This window comes from Perissodus microlepis, chromosome 14 (assembly GCF_051167445.1).
Source record: "Perissodus microlepis isolate ML-2025 ecotype Zambia chromosome 14, ASM5116744v1, whole genome shotgun sequence".
Lineage (NCBI taxonomy): Eukaryota > Metazoa > Chordata > Actinopteri > Cichliformes > Cichlidae > Perissodus > Perissodus microlepis.
The window spans coordinates 26778098-26795845 of NC_140474.1; the positions used below are offsets into that span (position 1 = coordinate 26778098).

Genomic DNA, 17748 nt, shown 5'->3' on the forward strand with positions numbered 1-17748 from the left:
AATGAAACATACTCATTACTAAAAGGTAAATCAGAAGTCAATACAAGACGAACAAATGTGACCATTTAAACTAGTAAGTCATGTCAGTATAGCCTGGGGTGTTACTCCTGTATTTACAGTGGCTCCATAGTGTAGTGGTTACACATATGCCTAGCATGTGAAAGATATGGGTGGAGACACACATCACTCTGAGGTTTTGTTAGGAAGGGCATCCAGTTTTGAAATCTGCCAAATCAAATATGCCGAGCTATCTGCTGTGGTGACCAGCAATACTACTCTCCAGTAAAATTTACAGCTGTCGTCATAAGAAATGTGATCTATCTTTACTGAACCAGTTTTGTACAACCAAACTGTCTTTTGCAGCTATATGAAGGATGCCTTATTGTTATTGCCTTTAAGTGTCATTAAATTCTAGTTACAGTAATTAATGTTATAAATCATTCTGTGATTGCATGGTTTTCTGACAGCTTGGCATTATTGTGCAGCTTGGCAGTGGCTTGTGGGACCACTGCATTTGTTATGTGAAGACACGAAACATTGTGTATTATTGTCCCCTTTATTCTGGCATCGCAGTTGTGTGTGCAGAAGTGCAACGTACTGTAGAGGCGCTCGGTAAATGAACAAAACAAATTCTGTCAATTAATTTACGGAGGCAGTAGCTTTTTCGCTTTACTTCCTGAATTACAGCAGAGCTTAAAGTGCTTTCAGAGTAGATTATTTTCTTTTTAAAAGCATGTTGAGAGACCAAGAAAGCCACAGAAACAATAACGCAGCAGTAAATAAACAGGCGGCAGAGTTATTAGACATATAGTGCTCAGGCTATTTTTACAAGCTGTTAGATTAAGCACCAGATTAAGTTCACATGGAATAAATTTGTGTAGCAAACCTCAGGCCAGGTGAAGGTACTCACTGAAAAGGCATTAACAGGCTATCCAGGTGGGTGTCGACTCATTAAAATGATCTTTCTAGGAGTTTAACATATACAGGTGCAATTTTTGCTGATTTACTTGGATTTTGTTCATTATCAACAGAGTACGGCTGCCAACTGTCCTCCTTGCTGTGGTGATCATAGCAGATTATATTCATCATCATTTGTTGGTAGCCTGCTGCCAGAGTGTAGTGACAGACATAATGGACAAAAGCCACATGAGCTCATGTTGCATCATCTACCACCCTCATGAAACAGTAATGTCACCGAGGCTGGTGTCGTTCTGGTTTGGGGGATTTGTGCTGACATGCGTTTAGTCTTGGTGGTGTAGTTAAAAAAACAATACTGGATTCTCAAGTTGTTTCAAAAGATTTTCAAAATAATGTCATTTGATAATATTTGCATTTATCTACCCCACTGACTTCCCTCTCCAGGTATCTTGTAGGAAGCCAGAGATGCATTAAAAGAATAAATAATTTAGTTGACCTGAATAGGTTTGAGCACCACTGTTAGTGTTACTGCGCCTTTAGTTAACCAATAACAACCGAAAGAAAACACGAGTGATTAAAATGGACAAGAAATATCTTCCTGGTTGAAAAAGCATGGATGAAAATTGTTTCCTGACATTATAAATGCAGAGATTATTTTATTGATTTATTTTTTCTAATTAAAGATAAGTTGCTAAAGTAATGAATTAAAAGTGGAAAATTGTCATAGCTAGCTAACTGTGTGCCTCAACAGTTAAATTATTATTCAGTGGCAGAAACAAACTTACACAGTTAACAGCTGAAATGATATAAATAGCTAAGTATTACATTAAAAGTTGTAAATTGTCATAGCTAGCTAACTATATGCCTCATGAGTTAAATTATGTAGATAATAAACATAAAGGTTTAGATGGGCAGTAAAAATGATTAACTGTATGCATACATTACATTGTTAGCGCAACCTAATGGATTAATAGTTGAAGTAGGTAACTAAACTTAACTAGACTGAAAGTTGGAAACTATCTTAGCTAGCTAACGGTATGGCTCAATAACTGAGAGAGCTAAAGAAATGTTTTTAGAAAAAAAAACAGTTTTAAAAAAAGTTTTAACAATCAATTTAAATGATTACCTAATTGTATAAATAAACAAATGAAATAGTCAGCTAAACACAATGGATAAATGATTAAAGCCTGTTTCCATCAGTAAAGAAAAACTATTTTACCTTTACCTTCAGCAACTCACATTTTTATGTTAGCAGGTTAGCAAGTTGCATACCAAGTTTCGACTCAGGAATAACTCACAATTTTCACTTGCGTGTGTGTGGGGGGGGGAGGGGTTGTTCAGTGGCACAGTTAACAGCTAAAATGACATAAATAGCTAAGTATTACATTAAAACTTGGAAATTGTCATAGCGAGCTAACAAGTTGCAAGAGCTGTTCAAGTTGTTATCCAACTTGAACAAATATATACATAAAACAAATATATAAATAAATAGATTAAATAAATAAATAAATAAATAAATAGATGAAAGTGGAAGCCAAAAAAGTGTGAATAAACTGTTCGCTAAAATTCTTGTTAACGGAACATAACAGCTTAAACATTAGGCTGAATAATCCTGAATGTACACCCAAATAACATATACAGATATATGTAGTATAGCGTTGATGAAGCAGTGTTGTCCATCTGAATGGGGCATGGATGGAAAATGCTGGGAACCACTGATAGAAGTGAGCAGATTTCTCTTCATTATATTGATGCCGGCGACTCTGATGAAATGCAAGCGTAAACATGTGTCAACTGCAATACATTTAGCCACAAAAATCTCAAGAGACACTCCTAAGCGATTAATTGAGCAACAGCGACTGGGGTGGAGGTCTAAGATATTCCTTATTACACTAACTCAATTTTGCTGATGTCAGTAGGGAGGAGGATACAGGAAGCGTGGTCAGTGGGACAAAGGTTGTGGCCTCTTTCTTTCCTGTTATGTCATTACCACCCTCACTCACAGGCTAGAGATATTCTACTTTTTCCTGGCACAAGGATGTTGTCAACTGGGTTTTTGCATTCACCCGTACACTGTGAGAGTGACCTTACACGGTGTCCCTGTGACCTTTAGAAGGAAGGACATGGGGACACTGTTTCTCCTTTGTTTCCTTGGATTTTCTTCACTTCCTCTTCTGTCTTTCTACATCAGGGTCACCTGAGTGAAGGCTACGGGAAGCTGTGCAGCATCTACCTCAAACTGCTCATCACCAAAATGGAGTTTCACATCAAAGTGAGTTGGCCTGACCTATAAAACCCATCACCACTCTCCCTCGTCTCTCATTATCTTTGTCTCAGACTCTCCTTTTAGTGCCAGCAGGTCTCTGCGGGTGGCTTCAGAGAAAATTCCAGCTTTTACACTAATGGCCTCCCAAGAATCTGTAATGTAGCTTTTTATGAGACATCTGAGTAGAGTTAAGGAGGGACCAGAATACAGTGCCGGTGCTGTCCCAGAAAGTCTGGGTGTTTTTTGCCAAGGTTGAGGATTTTCACCTGGAAAGTGACAAACATGCATATGATGCATGCCTGCTAGTATGCATATTAATTCATTATTAGTAACAGTTGCTCTAATCAGTTGTTTCGATTAAAAATGGATCACTACGCGTAGATTGACATTGCTATTTCACTACGTTTTTAAACCGAGTAATCGAGTAAAAGCAGTAGGGTGAAAGTACAAAATAGTGTGAAATACTCACGGGGTGTTTCAAAGTAAAGCCTTGTCGTTTGTATCTTTTGTCCGGTCTCCCTTCCCTCATCTCCAACCGCTCGTACAACTTATTTGACTCACAGTACTCAGACTAATTAATGAATCTTAATTTAAATAGCACATTGCTTTTTACAACCATCAGATTGGTCTGGTATATAACCGTAATCGGGACTTTTACATTGCTTTGTCTTTCAGAACCCTCGTTTTCCAGGAAACCTTCAGATGTCAAACCGACAGCTCGACGAGGCGGGAGAGAACGACGTCAACAACTTGTGAGTGTGGCGAGTCGCTGCTTCGGCTGCTCGTATTGTTTTTGTTTGGCAGACAGGACCGCTGTGCTGGCAGCGTTGCCTTTTTCTCAGCTTTGTGGAGCAAAAGTGTGAAATGCAAAATCCTTCAGTTGTTACCGGACAGTCACACACGGATAATATGTGGCTGTTCATGGGGATAACCAAAAGGCTTGTTCTTTACTTTGACACATACTAACACTTTAACATGTATACAGAAGATGTTTCATTTGAGGTATAGCCTCCACTCAGCATGATGCAAGCAGTCTCCCATCTGTGCATGGACTGCACAAGTGTCCGGATCTGTTGTTGAGAGATTGCTCTGCATTCCTGGATGAGTGCAGGCTGCAGCTGTGCAGTGGTTACTGGTTGTGGCTGGCCTTTGATGAAAATTTTGATGTTCAATAGGAGACATATTAGGAATAAATGGTGGCTAAGGAAGTGCCTGGATATGCTCCCGATCCGGAGAGAGATGGTCACGTAAGCCAACAGTCCTGGATCGGTATCTGCTTCTTTAATGCTTTGATAGTAATAAACCAGACATGTTTTTGTTTGATATTTTCTCCCAAAAAAGGAGCAAAAGTTTGAGGGAAATCAGAAAAAATGGAAAGAACTGTATAAAAGAAGGAAAACACTCGTCTGTAGGTTAAAAGAAATCTAATGTTATAAGTGCTCTGTACCCATTTGTTAGATTTGCCATCGATGTTGTAATCTGAGGCGGGTATATCAGTGTCAGAGCCATCTCACGGACGCGGAGAGGTTTCAGTTGTCTTTTATTCGTTTTTGCGAGCCACGTGGATCTAATTAACATGGGCAAAAGGAAGACATGAAAGAGCTGTCAAACACTTCATTTAGGATAGTTTGCCCATAACTATTCCTTTCTGGGCTTTTTGTTTTGTTTTGGGTTTTGCTGTTTCGAGGAGATTCCAGGAGAAAGTTACTCTAGGAGAGTTTGACTGAGCTGTAGAAAGTCCTTAACTCATCAACAGGACCCGTATCTGCTCCTTTGTTCGATGAAGATCCTGATGAGCACTGCCGGAGCTAGAAAATGACCTCCAGCAGATCACTGGTGTGAATGTCTCTGACCAAACAATCAGGACTTATAGAGGGTCCTGTACTCACTGCCAGCACCGTGGAGTCCAACTGGAATTTGACATAGAATACCAGAATTGGCAGGTTCGCTTTGAGCACATGTGACCGACACGAAAGGGTCTTTAGAAGCCGTGGAGAACATTATGATGCCTGTAAAGTCATTCAGCATGACTGTGTTGTTAGTGGGTCAGTGATAGCCTGAGGAGGTGTATCCATGACAACAACACCGCCATTAGGTATCAGTAAACCTTGGATCCATTGTCAGACCCTACGCTGGTGCAGTCGGTCCTGGGTTCCTCCTGGTACACGGCAATGCCCGGCCTCATGTGGTGAGAGTATACAGGCATTTCCTTGAGTATGTTAGAACTGCTGCCATTGGCTGCCCCTCGTGGTTGCCTGACCTAAATCCAATAGAAACCCTCGGGGACGTTATGTTTCAATGCCACCAGGTTCCACATGAAACTGGCCAGGAGCTCGGTGATGCCCTGGTCCATATTTGGGAGGAGACCTCCGCAGGACACACCATCCATCATCTTTATGAGCCTCAACATTGTCAGGCATGCAAACAAGCATGTGGGGGCCATACAAACTAACGAGCACCGTTATGAGTTTCTACAATGGCATTTCGGTAAAATCCCTGTGGCATAATATTTTTTGTTTTGTTTTTTACTTTGATTTCAGGTTGATCGTTTTCATTTCCATCTAATGATGTGGCATCCTTGTGTTGCTAACAAATTATCCAGTCCATATCGGTGTAGACATCCAGCATGAGATCTGATGTGTTTTCAGAGTGTTTAATAGCATTTCTATTTAAATGAGCTCTGCGTGTCTCTCTCCTGTCCTGTAGCTTCCAGCTGACCGTAGAGATGTTTGACTACCTGGAGTGTGAGCTCAACCTCTTCCTGGGTGGTAAGTTATTCTGGTCTGACTGCGCTGCCAGCTGTGCTTATCTGAAACCGTGCGCATTAACATTCACACACCCACAGATGAATGCATCCAAGTTCACACTTTCACAGACAGACTGACGGATCGGAGGTCTCTGCACAATGGTGCGCAGAAATAAAGATGATGTCATGATATATATATATATATGTCACGTCAGAGCTCCACCTCTTCTGATTCAGTTTACTGCCAGGCTGTTTGTGGATTCATGTTATATTTTAGCCCCCCTTGTTGTCTGGGTGAGTCATCCCAGGTTAATGTCTCTTGAAGTGTGGGTCGAGCTAAAAATAGAGCGCTGGGATGTGACCAGGAGCTCAGAAGAAATGCCGGGAAGGCTGTGTGCTTCCATTTATGAATGATCAGGAGGAAATTACATTCTGGTATCTATTTATCATGGCTTTCATTCAACATCCTGGTGATGTTATCAAACCCTCGTCCCCAACTCCACTCCTAATATTGCTCCCAAGCCTAAATCATATCTCTTCGTTACATTGGCGATCACATGTCTTGCTTTGACAAATCAAAAATCGAGGTTGCACCCAAATCTCTTATGCTGTCGTCAGCTTCCTCCTGTGGTCTGTTCTCTAAAAAGCATCACGTCATCTGGGGGTGAAGAGGCCAGACATCTAGGTGCATGTGTGTGTGTGTGTGCACGCTGTGACTAAGCAGGAAACCACACCTCAGCTTTACACATAGGCTCTCAGCGGCCAACTTTGGGGATAGTGTGAGCAGGGCAGCAGGGAAATGAAAGAGGGGGGCGTAATGACAGCGAGTCACACAATCCTGTTAGTGTTCAGGTTGCTGCTCTCTCTCTCTCTGCGTCACTTAAAACCTTTTTTAAGTGCAGCAAGAGTGAGCCGTGTGTTGCTCTCAGACACTTTATTAGTTAATTGTGGCAGAAGCAGTAAAATGAAGAGCACAAGTTGATTGAGTCATGAAACATGTATGATTGATGAGTCTCCCACTGTTTGCAATAATTACTAATGCTCATGTGTGTATGTGTGTGCATTGATTTTTGGGTCTGCATTTATTGGCCGTCTCTCTCCTCACAGTGTTCAGCTCTCTAGACATGTCTCGGTCGGTCTCTGTGACGGCGGCGGGTCAGTGTCGTCTGGCCCCCCTCATCCAGGTTATCCTCGACTCCAGCCACCTGTATGACTACACCGTCAAGCTGCTGTTTAAGCTGCACTCATGTGAGTCACACACCCCTGCTGGTCGAGCACACACACGGCTGCAGGCTCAATAACTGCAGCGGTGCTCAGTGTTGTCGTTACTAAATGCAAATGTTGTGCAGTTTTTGAATATCATTGAAGTGACTGGAATCCCTTGTTAGACTGGGCTGATTTGCATTTATTGATGTCTAGCTAAAGTAGCATTTCATCCATGGTGATAACTGATTATTTCCATTTTTTAATTAGTTGAGATTGTGCAGGAAAATAAACACGGGCCTTACTCTGAAACTTTTTTTTTTTTAAATCCTAAATGCTGTTTATGGTTTTCTGACCTTAGTTTATGAGAGCAAATCCTTGGCTTAATCAGAAGTGGTTAAGACTTAGTCTCACTGTGTTTGTTGACCAGTTTCAATCATAATTGTATTTTTAGTTTAATGTTAATTGTTTTTAATGTTCAAAACTGGTCAACAAACACAACAGCAACATTAGGTCTGCAGCTAGCAATGAACAAAACTGCCATTTTTTTTAATGCTTCTGTAATTTGTTGCTAAAGGTAAATAGTAGTCATTGCCATCACATCTGTCTAAAGCACAGATGTGCTTAAGCCATTTAACACTAACTTGTGACTCATTCAAGTGCAGTCGAATGATCAGTGGATGGACCAGTGTTGTGTCTACACGTAACAGACAACCTAACAAAGATCCAATGTCTTTACACACTTTGTAAACATTTTTGTGACAGACTGCTGGTAACAATTTCCATAAAATAGCATTTTTGCACCAACAAGGCAATTCTCAAAAAGCTATTAGTCTGAAACTGAAAGTCACATCTTTAAGAAATAGGAAAAAGACCTGACACAGGACCTGAGTGATGCATCTGGACCTTCAGTTGATCCGTCTACTGTTCACTGAAGCTTCATCAGAAATGGTCTCAGCGGAAGGGCGGCTGTCAGGAAACAATGGAGTACTGCCTGGAAAATGTCTGATTGGCATCACTTTCAATTTTCAGCATGATAATCATCCCAAACACACTCCCAATGCAGTTTTGTTTGCCCGCTTCAATAAGTCACTGCACCTTTTCCAAGCAAAGTATAAAGAAATGTCGGTTGGCTCGACACTTTTGAACATTTCTAAACCTCAAATATTTGACATCATCTTTTTGCATACAACAGTAAAATCACAGACCAATAAATACTGTAGTATGGGCTTGTATTCAAAGTCTCACTCATAAGCACCACTTAAGTACAAGCTGATGAAGCCCTGTGTCTCCTGAACTGCACTGGGTTTAGCTGTAGGATTTCTAGCCTTACCTTTGGCTCTTAATATTCCTCAGATGTGTGCATACTTAAAATCTCTGACAGTTATCTTCAAAGATTGAGAGATGCGTTTCTCCTCTCTGAATTGACGGATTCCTCAGAACCCCTCGGGCTCATGAAAATTTTCAAAGCCTCACTGGAAAAAAAAAATTAACCAGCAGCTCAGTTTCAAAAAGCCTTTTTCTTACTCTCTGGAAAGGTAGATGTGGAAATTTGCAGTTCTGAAGTATTCTTAATCAAATCCCTCCGTATGTGTATGCAGTCAGACATGTTTTAAAGTATCCTGATCTACCTGTCTGTAAGTAATTCCTGGCCACTTGTCTTTGTGTGCACGCAGGCCTTCCAGCTGACACTCTCCAGGGCCACAGAGATCGCTTCCAGGAACAGTTCAAGAAGTATGAAGTTCACTTTCAGTGTCTCACACACACACAGAATTGGTCACAGTTTCTCTGAGCTCTCTGAGCTCTTGTTACCGTGCTGAATGAATTTTTAGTGTCAGACCTTTTTGCTCTGTCTGCTTTTCTCAGTGAGGTTTTCTCGTTTCCTCTTTTTCATTTTTATATCTCTCCCCTTTTTGCTTTCAGGCTAAAGAGTCTGTTTTATCGCTCCAGCAACCTGCAGTATTTTAAGAGGCTGATTCAAATCCCACAGTTGCCTGAGGTGAGGACTTAAGCGCATTTAAACCACACCTAAACGTGTAAAAGTTTCAGTTCAAAGCTTTTATCTTTATTGTTGAATCCCATCGTTTTTCACAACTGAAAATGAAATATGAAAGTCCTGACACGAGGCAAATTCATGTCACGCTTTCATGAAAATGTAGGCAAATAGATTCCACTGTGATGAACCTGACTAAACCAGGACGTTATACAAAGAATAACCTTGTGCTTTTCTGATTGTCGCAGAACCCTCCAAACTTCCTGCGTGCATCTGCTCTGTCGGAGCACATCAGCCCCGTGGTCGTGATCCCCGCCGAGTCGTCGTCCCCGGAGTCAGAGCACGTAGTGGAAACGGACGACCTGGTGGACACGGACGTCCCCGTGCTGCCGGTAACCAGATAAACAGCTCTGGATGCTGTCTTCTTAAATTTGGCCCATCTGTTTGTCCAGCCAAATTATTAGGAACATCTGTGAACTCGTATAGAATCCAATAGAGACGTTCTGCCGCATCGCATAGATTTATATTTAAATGTGTCGTCTGTCTAAGCATTTCCTCTGTATACATCTGGTTTGCATAGTATTAATTATGTTGTTTTTCAGATGCACTTGAAATCCAGTGTCTCAGCTTATTGGAATATTTAATAAGATCAATTAAAATAAATAAATAAAAGGTTTTACAGCATAGAAACAGTCCAACCTTAAACAGTTTGGTGCAAATTATTGGTATGACATGGACGTGATCAGCTCGTGGCACTGCTGAAGTGTTACTGAGGGTTTGACAGAAGGTTTCAGCTTGTCAGTATTTTTAGCTCTGGTGTTTCTCATCTTCCTCTTGACAATACCTCCGAGTACGGTTCAGTTCAGGCGGGTCGATCGAGTGCACTAATGAAATGGTCGACAAACCGTGGGCACGTGTGAAGTCGGCTTCTCCATAAAGTGCTCTAAAATCTCTTGGTTGACAGCTGTGTTGACTTTGGATCAAACACCTCCAACAGCAGCAGGTGACACAGCGCTCAACATCATCCCAGACTGCAGAAACCTCACACTGGACTCTAGATCCTTGATTTCCAAATGAAATACACAATTTACTTTTATCTGGAAAGATACTTTGAACCACAGCGGATGTCCTTAGTCCAGGTAAAACATTTTCAGTGCTGTCTCTGGTTGACAAGTGGTTTCATTTTAGGAATGGATCGGTTTCCTGAAGATGTCTGAGCGTGTGGTGCTCTGACCACAGCCTCAGTCAGCTCCTTCTCTGCAGGCTCTTTCTGTGCCTGCTTGTTGAGGATGTCAGTGATGATCATCTGGGCCGCTGTCAAGTCAGCAGTGCTCCCCATGATTGTGCTTGCGTGTACTGAACTAGCCCATCAGACACTCTGAGTAAATTACAATCCAAACTGTACAAACACAAACTGGAAAGGAAATATTCTAAATACAAGAGATGCTGGATTTTCATGAGCTATCATAATTATCAAAGTAAAAAATAAAGCGGTGACATGTTCCACTTTAGGTTGCTATGTGATTTGTGTGTTTATCCTTTTCAGGCTCCTGTGGAGACAAAATTTGACGACCTGTTTGGCACCTCGGCTGCTATCGACCCGTTCAACTTCAACAGTCAGAACGGCATGCGCAAGGATGACAAGTGAGTGTCATTACAGGAGCATAGTGACATGAAGAAACACTTATTGTATATAAAATTGGCCCAAGCGCTGCGTAAACATGTCTCTGGTGCCTGAATGGTACCGTGTGAATCTTGTTCTCCAGTTTTATGTAGAGCAGCAGAGATGACAAATATTGCCAAGTATTTCTAACAGTCCAGGACACACGTGTGCCATCGTACCCCAAATAACTAAAGTTTTGCTTATGTTAACAACAATCTTGTAAGATCAGATTAGATTCATTTTTATCTGTGATGTTAATGACAGAGACCGGCTGATCGAGCAGCTGACGAGGGAGATCCAGGCCCTCAAAGAGGAGCTGGAGTCTTTCAGACTGGAGGTAAAAACAGCAGCTTTTTTCCTAACTTTATCCGAGCAGCAGCCTCACAAAACGTATGACCTTTTCTCCCGCTCTCCTGTCCGTCGCCAGAGTGGTCGGTTGTGCCAGGCTCTGCGGGGGCGAGTCAACGAGCTGGAGGCTGAGCTTGCCGAGCAGAGCCACCTGAGGCTGCAGGCTGTGGGAGAGAGCGAGTTCCTGAAGGCCGAACTGGATGACCTGCGGAGGGTCAGGGAGGACACGGAGAAGGAGCAGAGAAGCCTAACGGAGATTGAGAGTAAGGTTTTGTTTATTCTACACCGGCACATTATCTACTCAGTCAACGAGTCGAATTTCTGGTCATTGTCGTACACTCTACATCTGACATAGCCGCTTCACCTGCTGTGTGTGTGTCTCTCTGTATGTATTCGCGTGACTTTAACCAGGAAAAGCTCAGGCCAACGAGCAGCGCTACACCAAGCTGAAGGAGAAGTACACTGAGCTGGTTCAGAGCCACGCAGACCTGCTGAGAAAGGTGAGACCCTCTACTTCATGAGATCCTTAGATCGCAGTGGCCTCCTTGTGTCCTTTATTTCTGTCAAGCTGAAGATCTGCTGTCTGAATTACAAGTGTTTCTTTGTGTGTCTGTATGCAGAACGCAGAGGTGACCCGGCAGATGACGGTAGCTCGGGCGGCACAGGATGAAGTGGAGGCAGTGAGGAAAGAGATGCAGGAGAAGGTGAAGGCCGCTCAGGAGGCGGCGGACAGACAGGTGAGAACGAGGCTGGTTTGGTCATCACTGCAAAACGTGTACGGAAAGCTGGCCCCGTGCTTCCAGCTCGGTGGTTTCGCTGCAGAGTTTGGTAAAGTTGGATTTTTCTGCTGCAAAGTGACCAAACAGGCTGTTGTTTTTAAGATGCCTGAAGTTTAATTTGGGCTTTTCTTGCTCAGGAGCGGGAGCAGCTCGAGCATCTTCAGGAGCTCCAGAGAGAGCTGGTCTCCAGCCGGGCAGAGCTGGACTCCCTGAAGACCAGCATGGCCTCTTCGCAGCAGGTCTCTCTCTCCTCTCCTTTCTTCGCTCAGATCCTAAATCCAGATCCCGGAGTTGCTGTGAAAAATTACAAAACTAATTTATAGCCCGCTCCCTGCCCTTTAACATTAATCTATAAAAACACCAGCTAATACAAGAGTGTGCGAAAAGATTAATGACATGGGTGACCTGTGTGATCTTTATGTATAAAGTCTTATAATGGGGCGCTGACACCACACGCTCTTATTCTAATCATCAATTATTAAATGATCTCAGTCACTCTCTAGCTTGGCAGCAGAGAAGGGACAAAGTTAAATACAGCTGGTATCCTCCTGTGATCCTGGAGCACACCAAGCCTCAGATCTCTAGATTTTTCTTCGAAGGAGTCAGGCTTTCTTGGCATTTGTAAAGTGATCTAAAGCAATAATTCTCCAGGCTTTCTGAAAGTTTGTCACAGTTTTTCATCAGACGCTGGTTCCGGTTTGACCCAGAGAGCCGTCAGGGGAAAACGAGGCTTATCTCTAATAAAGGTGCTCATAGCAAAGCTTGTTGGAATTAAACAAATGAGGGATGGCTCAACACTTTTACACAGTACTTTTAAATGGTAACAACACATCCCGGACGCTGACTCAAAGTTAAATAACCGCTTGTCTGTCACAATCGTGCTCCATAAAAACACACTCCGTCCCCGTCCATCATCCACGCCCTCCATTTCTTCTTCTTTTTCATCGTCTCCTCTCTTAGTCACCGACTGTTCCTGTACACGAACCGCTTCAGAGACTCAAAGCGCAGCTTGTGTTAGAATTGATATGCTAATTCGTTTGTTTGACATCAGCGATTGAATAAAACGATTTTCACAGTGGAGAAATTTAAACAGAAGCAAAGCCTTGTTATGTATTAATTTTTTTCCCCTCACCGCCTCGTTTCTTTTCTTAATCGCCTCTCGGTTTGTTTGTTTGTTTTTTTTGTCATTGCTGAGCTGAATAGAAAAAGTTGCAGAAAACAAAGAGAGAGCGAGAGATGAGAGCGGTAAAAATCTTTAACTGCTTATGGAAACACGGATATTTAGTCCCTTACATTAGTGCAACATTTCATTCCAGGATCTTAACTACGGATGTTTCGGAGGGGAGAAAAAAAGCTGGAGCTAACGAGATCATTTACAGGAATATTCATAACGGGATAAGCGTAATTTTAAAATAAAATAAAATAAAATCCCTGAATCATGCTGTTAACCCTCAGGATCCCCGACGACTGTACCGTTTCTCTGCACATGCTCTGTTCCCTGTGCCTTTCATCCGTCTCTCAGCCTCCCACTCCTGACTTCCTATTCTTTGCAGCATCCACTTATCAACTCCATCACTCTTTCTGTCCTCCTCCGTCTCTCTCCAGTTCTTTTCGCTCCCACAGCCCACATTTTATCGCTCTTGTCACTTTATTTTTCCTTCTCCCCGATGAGCAGCTCTCACACTGCAGCTTTAAAAAGCCTAACAGTTCTGTTTCTTCTTCATTTCCTCCTCTGTCTGTCGGACCTGCCGGCACCCAGGCTGTAAGTCTTTCACCTTTTCCTGCTTTTACACTTCACTATCTACCTGCAAATAAAAGGGCACGCACTCGGCTCAAGTTCCACTGCTCTCCTCCAAAGACAGGAGGATGTAGCTGCATTACAAAACCACAAATTCCCAGAGTTCCTTTATTTAAAGGTCAACCCCAAAGCTCTGGAGTCTGAGACAACATGGTTATTGTGGTTAAAGATGAAGTGGGGTTTTTTTGTGTGTGTGTTTGGGTTTTTATAGTGAGGTCAGAGCTCTTCCTGATCCCGACAGCTGTGAATTATCCTGACCATCCAAATCGTTTCCTTCTGTTGTTCCTCTCACTTCATTGTTTTTGTTTCGTAATCCCTCCATGTTTTATTTCCTCGACACAGTCGAGCGAGGTGCTCGGCACTCAGCTGGCAGTGTTGGAGTTGGAGAAAGCCGAGCTGGTCCAGTCGTTGTCGAAGGTGGAGGCGGAGCTTGCAGCCCGGGGGGAGGAGCTAGAGCGGGTCCAAAGCTCGCTGGTGACGGAAAGAGAGAGCAGGGTGAAGAGTGCTGAAACCCTGCAGAACCAACTCAATGAGAAGGTAATGAATTCAAACATCTCCCCTTGTAAACGTCTTCATTTTAGTCACTTTAAATCGAGCACGTGGGAGACGCGAGCGGCTCGGAGTGTGCAGATTGCGATGTTTGTAAGTTTGACCATGTGCGTTTGTCCACAGGAGAGCAGGGAGCAGGCGTTAGAGAGCCAGCTGGCAGCGGCTCGTTGGGCCAGCCTGCAGGGCGCCGTGGAGGAGGCGGAGAAGATCATCCAGGACAGTCTGGCTCAGATAGACGACCCGGCGCACATCAGCTGCACCAGCTCGGCAGGTCAGAGTCTGACGTGTGGATTCTGTGCAGTGCAACTGTGATAGTCAGCTCTGTGTGTAGCAGCGTGTTCGTGTGCATGCTCTCATCAAGTGTGTCGCTCCATCTCTGCAGACTACCTTGCATCCAGGTGTCAGGCCTCCTTAGAGTGTATGGAGAGATTAAATTCTACCAGAGTGGCCTTCCTGGCTGACAACACGGGTGAGACGAAATCAGAATGTGAAAGAATAAAATTAGTTATTTGTTTGTAATTTGTTATCTTTTAAAATCACGCTGTGTTAATGCTGTTAAATAAAGCTGATGAATATTTGTGATAATTTTTACTTTCTTTTTTCTGCTGTTTTGTGCAGGTGTGTCTGAGCTGGTGCGTGCAGTGACCCAGTCTGGCCACCTGGTGGGCGACACCATAGTTCAGGGTAGTGCCACCTCCCACTTGGTGCCTGTGGAGCAGGCTGACGGTAAGATTGTTCCCTGTGAGAGGTACAGAGAGATGATTTCATTTCCTTACTTATCTGAACTGTTCTGATCCTTACACTCACTGGTCACTTTATTAGGTACACCTTGCTAATACTGGGTTGGACCTGTTTTTTGCTTCAAAACAGCCTTAATTCCTCATGGCATGCTTTAAATAAGGTGCAGGAAACAACCTACAGAGATTTGACATGACAGCATCACACAGCTGCTGCAGATTTGTGAATCTCTCATTCCACCACATCCCAAAGGTGCTGTATTGGATGGAGGTCTGGTGACTGTAGAGGTGTAGAGGAGTACAGTGAAGTCACTGTCTGCTTAGTGATGTGAAATCATCATCAACGTGTGTGGGCAAAACAAAAGCGACTTTGGATTTCTAACTACAAATCCATTCTCTCTTGTTTCTTTTTCTCTTTATCCCCCTCCAAAATTTGGATGTAACAGTGAGACCAAATTTACAACCCAATAGAAACAGATCCATATTCATTTACTGCAATATTCAAACTGAATACAGGCTGCTGGCCATTGACATGTAGTATCCTTTTGACTTGAAGTCACCTGGAACTGTAGCTGTGCTGTAAACAAATAATGAAGCAGAGTTTGACCAGAATAAGAACAAAAATCCAATTCAGTTCAATTTATTTATATAGCACTCGTCACAGGATAAAAACCACAAAGTGCTTCACAGTAATATAAAAACAGAAATACATTTTTAAAAAAGCACAATCGAACATACAGCACAAATCTAATTAAAAGCCAATCTAAATAAATGAGCCTTAAGCTGCGTTTTAAAAGAATAAATACAATCAATGCAACGTAATGATGGAGGGAGAGCATTCCACAACCTGGGGGCCACTGCTCTAAAAAAAATCTCCTCTGGTCTTAAAACGTGTTTGTGGGACTACCAACAGCCTTTGATTAGATGATCTCAGGCTGCGAGAGGGAGCGTGGGGTTCTAAAAGATCAGAAATGTAGACAGGGCATCACAATTCAAAGCTTTAAAAGTCAGTACCAAGATTTTAAAATGAATTCTAAAATGTACTGGAAACCAGTGTAATGAACGTAAAACTGGTGTAATGTGCTCTCTTTTTTGTGTCTTAGTTAAAAACCTTGCAGCAGCATTCTGGATTAACTGGAGACAGTCAAGATTCCAATAAACCAGAGGACTAATGGCTCAGAAGGCCCAAATGAAGCTAGTAATGTCCAGATATCTAGCCTATATTAGTTAATATTCATTAACCTATGTAAAGAGCACTTTTGCTCTGTTTCAGGTAAAGTGTAAATCTGCACCTCTGATTTGTGTGATTACATTTTCTCTTTGTCTTTTTTCTGCTGCAGCAATCAAAGTCTGATTTATTAATGACAAACCAGTGGTAGAAGCATCATAACATCAAGAAAACTGGACAGTTAAAGGATTTTTCTTTATACATTAAAAAAATTAATTGTTTGATGATCTGAAATGTTTAAGTGTGACAAACAAATACAAAAAAATTATTTTTCACACCATTGTCATATAAAAATGACTCACTTCCTTCATTCTGTTCATTGACCCCATTGTGGACCACTAAAATGTTTTATAGTATGTAGTATATACATATATATATGTATGTAATATATATTTATTTTATTTATTAGTTTTTGGGTTTGTTTTGTTTTTTTGCACTACATTAGACAACATCAAAATAGCGTTGACATTTTTGTTATTTGTGTTTTGTAATCTTTATAAAAACCTAGAAAAAAAACACCTCTTAATCTTTGGTATATGGCGAGGCGCTGTGGACGTCCAAGTTTGTGATTGTGTAGATTTTTCAAATCAATACCATGGTTGCATCTACTGAAAATCTCTGTGAAGCTTAAATCTCAGTGACCTTGACTTCAAGGTCAGAGGTCAACTTTTCTGAAAATCGGAGGAGTTTCACATTTATAACACAGGAATGTCTACTAGGAGGCTGAAGGGTAGCACTATATATTTATAAACAATCAAAAACAACAATTTATTTCCAATTTGTATGGAATTTATTTCTGTAAACGTGATGTTTTAGGTCAGATTAAAGGACTGATGTGATGGTAAGGTGTCCGCTGCTCTGCTTTGAATATTGGTAGGCTTTTTTTTTTTTTTAATTTTCACAAAAATTGCTAGTTCCCCTAGAGTTTTGGCCACCCCAACAATCAGAAGATTTCCCTATGAGCAAGCATTTAGCGACAGTGGGAAGGAAAAACTCCCTTTAAAAAGGAAGAAACCTTCGACAGAACCAGGCTCAGGAAGGGACAGCCATCTGCCGCGACTGGTTGGGGTGGGGGGAGTGAAAATTAAAAAAAAAAAAAAAAAGCCAAAGTGATAATTATTGGAGCAGCTTAACTAATTTTTCCAGTGTAATTTGCTGTTGATATCCTTTTCCAACCCCAGTTTGTGTTTTTATCACTTTTGTCCAGGGTGGAAGATGCCATGTTGGAGATTGACTCTGTGTGGTTTTTCAATGTGGGAACCTGTTGGAGAGGCCAGGGCTGAAAAAGGGATGCCGTAGAACCTGAGAGGGTGTTATCCGCTGGTGTGCATCCAAGGCCAACATCTCTTTAATTAGGCTGACGAATAAGCGTTGGCCAGCTTCTGGTCCTCGTCTAAACGTCATTATTTGTTCGAGGTCATCCAGACGTGTCAGTTTGATGTATCTTGTCTCCAAAGATTCATATCCTGTCTCGTATTTAAATTGTTGGGCGGTCTTAAATGTCCAGCGCTGTTGGTTGT

At 42.1% G+C, this 17748-nt stretch overlaps 1 protein-coding gene across 2 annotated transcripts in view; it reads left to right on the forward strand.

Annotated features, from left to right (window-relative positions):
- hip1 (huntingtin interacting protein 1) overlaps positions 1-17748 on the forward strand; it is a 90323-nt gene that overhangs the window by 26180 nt on the left and 46395 nt on the right. For both annotated transcript variants that reach the window (XM_084949929.1, XM_084949930.1), the window contains 17 exons: positions 3110-3190; positions 3860-3936; positions 5891-5952; positions 7038-7178; positions 8810-8867; positions 9057-9132; positions 9375-9518; positions 10673-10770; positions 11054-11126; positions 11217-11400; positions 11549-11637; positions 11758-11874; positions 12054-12155; positions 14057-14251; positions 14387-14534; positions 14646-14732; positions 14882-14989. In XM_084949929.1, the coding sequence (XP_084806055.1) occupies positions 3110-3190; positions 3860-3936; positions 5891-5952; positions 7038-7178; positions 8810-8867; positions 9057-9132; positions 9375-9518; positions 10673-10770; positions 11054-11126; positions 11217-11400; positions 11549-11637; positions 11758-11874; positions 12054-12155; positions 14057-14251; positions 14387-14534; positions 14646-14732; positions 14882-14989 (1840 nt within the window). The remainder of the gene's footprint in view (positions 1-3109; positions 3191-3859; positions 3937-5890; positions 5953-7037; positions 7179-8809; positions 8868-9056; positions 9133-9374; positions 9519-10672; positions 10771-11053; positions 11127-11216; positions 11401-11548; positions 11638-11757; positions 11875-12053; positions 12156-14056; positions 14252-14386; positions 14535-14645; positions 14733-14881; positions 14990-17748) is intronic.